General features: G+C 32.1%; 1 protein-coding gene across 1 annotated transcript; it reads right to left on the bottom strand.

Moving 5' to 3' along the window:
- Window positions 1-3,564: 3,564 nt before the first annotated feature.
- On the bottom strand, window positions 3,565-6,651 carry LOC142532376 (uncharacterized). Its single transcript, XM_075638689.1, has 3 exons — window positions 6,500-6,651; window positions 5,289-6,282; window positions 3,565-5,191 (listed from the first exon to the last, which is right to left on the bottom strand). The coding sequence occupies exons 1-3, from the start codon at window positions 6,649-6,651 to the stop codon at window positions 4,940-4,942; spliced, it is 1,398 nt and encodes a 465-aa protein (XP_075494804.1). The 3' UTR covers window positions 3,565-4,939.
- Between the last annotated feature and the right edge of the window lie 746 nt (window positions 6,652-7,397).

A 7,397-nucleotide genomic window follows, 5' to 3' on the forward strand; every position in this document is an offset into this window, starting at 1 on the left:
TGCAGGGGCCACAGGCGTAAAACATAATCTCAACAGAAAATTTTACCAGTTATTTCAGTACAGGCTCCAAGGAGCAAACATTTTTACTGTGATTATCAGTTCAGTTATGCACGTATTATAATTGCTCAGTACAGATTATTTTCAGCATGCCTCATGACATGATATTTTATCTCATGCATATCTTAATTCAGATTTTTACTCGTTACCTGCGATATATGCATGCTGAGTCTTTAGGCTCACTAGACTTGATTATTGTAGGTACTGATGAGGCCAGGGCCGAGGGCGGGGACCAGTGAGCCAGCTTGGGTCGGCAGTAGTGGCACCCGAGGACCTCAGTGCAGCAGTTGTTATTTTATTCCGCAAACATTTTATCAGTCGTTGGATATTTTTAAATTGTGATTTTTGGTAAACTTTATTTCTTCCGCTGCGATATTTTAAATATTGAACTTGATTCACCAGTGATTTTATGAATGAGGCCATTTAAGTTCTTTTAAAAAGAAAATTTTTAATTTTCCGCAAATTTTCAAGCAAGAAGTTCTAGGGCCTTTGCAGACATATTCGTACCACGTGTTATCTTTTTCTGTAAAAAAAAATTTCAAATGGTATTAGTATCAAATTTTTTAAGTTGTTCGTAGATCATAATAAGCACTTCGTCCACAAACACTCTGACTTAACTTTCCTTTGAATTTTTTTTTTCACAAAAAATTATGACACGTGAGACGAATATATCATCCAAATACATCTTGAATACAAATGCGACGATTTGGTGAACTTAAATTGTCTACTAGAATATCCAGTATTTACATACTCATTCTTAGTATTTTATTTACAAAATTAAGTATTTAAAATTTACATTTTAGTATTTTGAAAGTAAAACTAAGTGTGCGTCAAAAAGTGCAATGCTTAGTTGCCAAATTTATTTAAAACAATTTGGAAAACAAAAACTAAACTAAATGAAATTTACATGTCATCCAAATGCATCTTGGATGCAAATGTGAGGATATTTAAAAGTGAAAGCCATATACGAATATCCAGTATTTTAATATTCATTCTGAGTAGTTACCTTACCAAAACAAGTATTTAAAAAGTAAAATTAGGTAGCTCGAGAGTAAAACTAAGTACTTCAAAACGTTCAACTGCGAATTTGTTTTTTTAAAGTAAGAAAAATATTTAAGTGAAATGAACATGTCATCCAAATACATCTTGGATACAAATGCGCGGACTTGGTGAACTTACATTGTCTATTACAATATTCAGTATTTACATACCCATTCATAGTATTTTATTTACAAAATCAAGTATTTAAAATTTACATTTTGGTATTTTGAAAGTAAAACTAAGTGTGCGTCAAAAAGTGCAATGCTTAGTTGCCAAATTTATTTAAAATAATTTGGAGAACAAAAACTAAACTAAATAAAATTTACATGTCATCCAAATGCATCTTGGATGCAAATGTGAGGATATTTAAAAGTGAAAGCCATATACGAATATCCAGTATTTTAATATCCATTCTGAGTAGTTACCTTACCAAAACAAGTATTTAAAAAGTAAAATTAGGTAGCTCGAGAGTAAAACTAAGTACTTCAAAACGTTCAACTGCGAATTTGTTTTTTTAAAGTAAGAAAAATATTTAAGTGAAATGAACATGTCATCCAAATACATCTTGGATACAAATGGGAGGACTTGGTGAACTTACATTGTCTACTACAATATCCAGTATTTACATACTCATTCATAGTATTTTATTTACAAAATCAAGTATTTAAAAGTTACATTTTGGTATTTTGAAAGTAAGACTAAGTATGCGTCAAAAAGTGCAATGCTTAGTTGCCAAATTTATTTATTCATTTTTTTAAATATCCATTTACATGTCATCCAAATGCATCTTGGATGCAAATGTGAGGATATTTAAAAGTGAAAGCCATATACGAATATCCAGTATTTTAATATCCATTCTGAGTAGTTACCTTACCAAAACAAGTATTTAAAAAGTAAAATTAGGTAGCTCGAGAGTAAAACTAAGTACTTCAAAACGTTCAACTGCGAATTTGTTTTTTTAAAGTAAGAAAAATATTTAAGTGAAATGAACATGTCATCCAAATACATCTTGGATACAAATGGGAGGACTTGGTGAACTTACATTGTCTACTACAATATCCAGTATTTACATACTCATTCATAGTATTTTATTTACAAAATCAAGTATTTAAAAGTTACATTTTGGTATTTTGAAAGTAAGACTAAGTATGCGTCAAAAAGTGCAATGCTTAGTTGCCAAATTTATTTATTCATTTTTTTAAATATCCATTTACATGTCATCCAAATGCATCTTGGATGCAAATGTGAGGATATTTAAAAGTGAAAGCCATATACGAATATCCAGTATTTTAATATCCATTCTGAGTAGTTACCTTACCAAAACAAGTATTTAAAAAGTAAAATTAGGTAGCTCGAGAGTAAAACTAAGTACTTCAAAACGTTCAACTGCGAATTTGTTTTTTTAAAGTAAGAAAAATATTTAAGTGAAATGAACATGTCATCCAAATACATCTTGGATACAAATGGGAGGACTTGATGAACTTACATTGTCTACTACAATATCCAGTATTTACATACTCATTCATAGTATTTTATTTACAAAATCAATTATTTAAAAGTTACATTTTGGTATTTTGAAAGTAAGACTAAGTATGCGTCAAAAAGTGCAATGCTTAGTTGCCAAATTTATTTATTCATTTTTTTAAATATCCATTTACATGTCGTCCAAATGCATCTTGGATGCAAAATGTGAGAGGATATTTATAAGTGAAAGGCATATTCGAATATCAAGTATTGTAATATCCATTATCAGTATTTCCTTTACCAAAGCAAGTATTTAAAAAGTAAAATTAGGTATTTCAAAAGTAAAACTATGTAATTCAAATAGTTCAGTTGTGAATTTTTTTTTTAGAATGCTATAAATTTGTTTCAACAAGTACTGTTTCCATTATGTTGTAAATATGTTTTTTAGAACGCTGTAAAATTTTTTTTTACTTAACTAAGTACTGTTTTTTTCAAAATGTTGTATGTGCAGTTGTTAATTTGTTTTTCTTCCAAACGTTCCATTGAAACAACTACAGTAACTGAAAATTTTGAGAATGCATAAAAATGATATTTCCATTTATAATATATTAACTAACAACAAATTTGGGTAAAAGAGTACGGAACCTTAAAAGTCCTGGAAAAAATTTGAAAGAAAATATTTGTACTAAAGCTTAAAAGTCCTGGAAAACAATTGCAAGGAAATATTTGTAATGATAAGAAACCACAACAACTCACAACAAATATGAAACTAACAGTGAACAAAACAATTTATTCACAAAAGCAATCCTGATGTATTTTGTTCAACTTCATACACTTTTCCAATATCACAGAAGCAATCCAGTATTTATATACTCAATCTCACTGAAGCAATTGAACATATTCATTATTGGTTTACAAAAAAATTGTCATGCCATTAACGCACGATAACGTCTTACCATCACGTCAAAACAACAAACAAAAAATGGATACCATAAACGTAATGCTCCAAAAGGTCGATTAATTCAAGGATAAAAAACAAATATATTCACAAAATGCCACCACATCTTGTAGTTTTTTTGAACAACCTTCCCAGCAGCTTTCTTACTCTACTACATGCCTGCAATAAATTAAAATAACGTCTTACCATCACGTCAAAACAACAAACAAAAAATGCATACCATAAACGTAATGCTCCAAAAGGTCGATTAATTCAAGCAACAAAAACAAATATATTCACAAAATGCCACCACATCTTGTAGTTTTTTTGAACAACCTTACCTGCAGCTTTCTTACTCTACTACATGCCTGCAATAAATTAAAATAACGTCTTACCATCACGTCAAAACAGCAAACAAAAAATAGATACCATAAACGTAATGCTTCAAAGGTCGATTACTTCAAGGAACAAAAACAAATATATTCACAAAATGCCACTACATCTTGTAGTTTTTTTGAACAACCTTACCTGCAGCTTTCTTACTCTACTACATGCCTGCAATAAATTAAAATAACGTCTTACCATAACGTCAAAACAGCAAACAAAAAATGGATACCATAAACGTAATGCTCCAAAAGGTCGATTAATTCAAGGAACAAAAACAAATATATTCACAAAATGCCACCACATCTTGTAGTTTTTTTGAACAACCTTCCCAGCAGCTTTCTTACTCTACTACATGCCTGCAATAAATTAAAATAATTAAGATAGCGATTTGGAATTTTAAAAATAAATAACATTAAAATAAAATAAAGATAATTGAAGTAAACGATATAGTATTAATGTCTATGTCAATCAAACCAATTATGGCACTGGTTCTTTGCAAGTTCGTCTATTATGACCTCGCCCATGACATCTCCCACACGTTGTCACACGTTGTTCAACTTGAGAAGGTATCCGTTTAGTCCTTCTACGTCTTGGCTGGCTACGGGTTGTAGGAGCATAAATTGTAGGTCCATCATTCAGATATCCCTCACTCGTGTCATATGTTGGAATTGGATTTATGATTCCTTTATAAGCTTGGCGGTACATGTTGATCTTAAAATATCCATCACAGAATTGATAAACCGACAGAGACTTCGATTCTATGCACGAGCAAGCATGCTTGCATGGTAGCTTATAAATCTGCCAATATCGACATGAACAACGGCATGCATTCAAATCCACTGAAAAACTTTTGTCTCCATCTATCACCTCAAACAGAGCTCCACATGACTTGTGCACCTTTAAGGTTCAAGATTGTCTGTATGCAATTGACACATCCTTCTCCTTTCTTGGACTTAGTTCTCCGGTCATCTCCAATGTTTTTTCTCGTCTTTTGTGCATCGTGGTCATTATTTGAATTCGTATATTATCTATCATACCCACAATAGGTAGGTATCACGCTGTTTTTACCCAGTTGTTCCAGCTTTCAACAATATTATTATTAATGACACCCCATCGCTCACCCACAAACATAGAATTGGCCCAATTTTCTGGGGACACACTCACAAAAAAATCCTGGGCGAGCGGCATCGAATCGATTATGCTTTTGATATGTTGCGAGAACTCATGTCTTGATGGGGTGTACGCAGCTTTCTTCAAAACAGAATACCAATGTTTCTTGTTATGGAGAGGATACCTCCGCAATACCTACAAAATTTAAATTTAAAACATTAAGATAATAACCAACTGAAAAATAATAATAAAAAAGATGGCTAAAATATTGAAAAATCAAAATAAGCCAAACCTGCTTGACAAAGTTATCGACCATATGTCTTAAACAATAAGAATGGTGACTACCAGGGAACATAGACTGAATAGCTTTGATAAGTCCAGGATGTCGGTCAGAGAAAAAAATGTAGCTACGGAATATCATTACGTATTGGGATGCCAAGACATGTTTTAATTGGTAGCAAAACCATTCCCAATTAGAATCATTTTCTGCATCAACAACTGCATACGCAAGTGTAAAAATATCTTCATTCGCATCCTTTGCCACAACGCCTAATAAACATTCTTTGTACTTGTTCTTAATGTGAGTTCCATCCAAAAATATTAATGGCCGACAACCACTAACAAAACCAACAAGACATGCGTGAAAACAAATGAATACACGTCTAAATTTGTTTGTCATCGAATCAATTTCACATCCAACAAAACTCCCGGGATTTGTTTCTTTAACAGCATGACAATACCATCGTAATTTATCATATGACCCCTTATCAGTTCCGTGAATATCATGCATTGCCATCTCTTTACCCGCCCAAACTTTATGATACTCATGTTCTACTCCATAATCTCTTTCAATGTCTTTCAGCATTGTACATGGGTGATATGATGGCTCTCCCCTTAACTTCTCCTTCACAACATTAGCTACCCAGGATGAATCAGCTTTAGGGTGACCTCTACTCCGCAAATTGTCATCCCCACAACTATGGCTTAGGTTGCACTTTCTTATGCCGAATGAATTGTCCGCTTTATGTTTGGAGGCATAAATTTTCCACCGACAATTCTCTTTGCTGCAAACAACTAAGATCTTACCACTTTCATTTCTCTTGTATCTAAAAGATCTTCTACTGGCAATAACATAATTTTTAAGACAAATCCTGAATTCGGCTGCATCTTTAAATTTTTGCCCAACACCACGTATGCAATGAATCCAAGCATCAATAGGATTGATTAAAGTGCCAACGTCAAGATCGTCAACTCCGTCAAAACAAACTTCATCACCAAAATCAAACCTAACCATTTTAATACAAATCAATAAAATACATGAGGAAACACATCAATATTCTTTTACCTAATTTAAATTGAACTATAAAATATAGCAAATAATTCTCTAGTATTGCACAGTAGTAAAAAAAAAAAGAAAAGCAATAACTCATTTATCAACTTTGCAATTTCTGAAATTTACAAACAAACAATAAAAAAATGCAAACAAAAAAATAAGGAAGTTACCTCGCAACATTTATGTTGACCGGGCTCTGATAATCTTTATCAACTGCTATCAATTTGATTATATTTAATTTCAAACAACTGTGAAGGTTTATCATATTTCGGACATCATCATCTTCATTCAGGTTTACTGCAATCTGCTCATGGGGTGCCATGTATTGCAATATCGTTCATTCTGAATTAATAGCCGCACATTTTCGTCCTAAACTCTCGAATATCTCTATCAGAGTTGCGCTATTAGGAATTGAAATCAAATAAAGACCATTGACGTAGCGGCAACTTCCAAGAAACGAAAATATTGCGCTCCTAGAACCGACTTCCATCAATAAATCGATTGTGGAATATCTAAAATATTAAAATTTGATTATGCCGATTTAGGCGTCAAATAAAATGGACATAAAAAAAATCAGTCCTACAATTTCTTACTTTAAATAAGAACTCAAATAATGGGGATAAATGAATTATATAAAATAAAATCACAACTGAACCAAAATTGCCTTTGTGCTCAAACAATATTGAAGCATAAATTTATCTACTCACATCATATTTCAGCAAAATCATCCAAAATTTTTGGTACTCATTTCAGAAATACAGGGATAAAATTAATGTCCGTATTCAGTCAAAAAAAAATTCAATTTCACAACACTGGGATAAAATTCAATTTCACGATAAGACACAAATATTAATTAACAGAAAAAACCTAAATTGGATTTATTCAAGCATATTATTTTGTTCAACCTTATTCGTGCAAATGGTGTTTGTCTGAGGAAATTCTCTGCCCTAAATTCAAGATTCTGTCCGCAAATCGCAGTCCTAAACTTTGCTCCATGCCCTCTTCAACTATTTCAATTCTGCTGTCTTTTAGGGGGCCGATGGTTCATTCCGCAAATGACAATCCTAT

The sequence above is a fragment of the Primulina tabacum genome, chromosome 18 (genome assembly GCF_025594145.1).
Source record: "Primulina tabacum isolate GXHZ01 chromosome 18, ASM2559414v2, whole genome shotgun sequence".
NCBI lineage: Eukaryota > Viridiplantae > Streptophyta > Magnoliopsida > Lamiales > Gesneriaceae > Primulina > Primulina tabacum.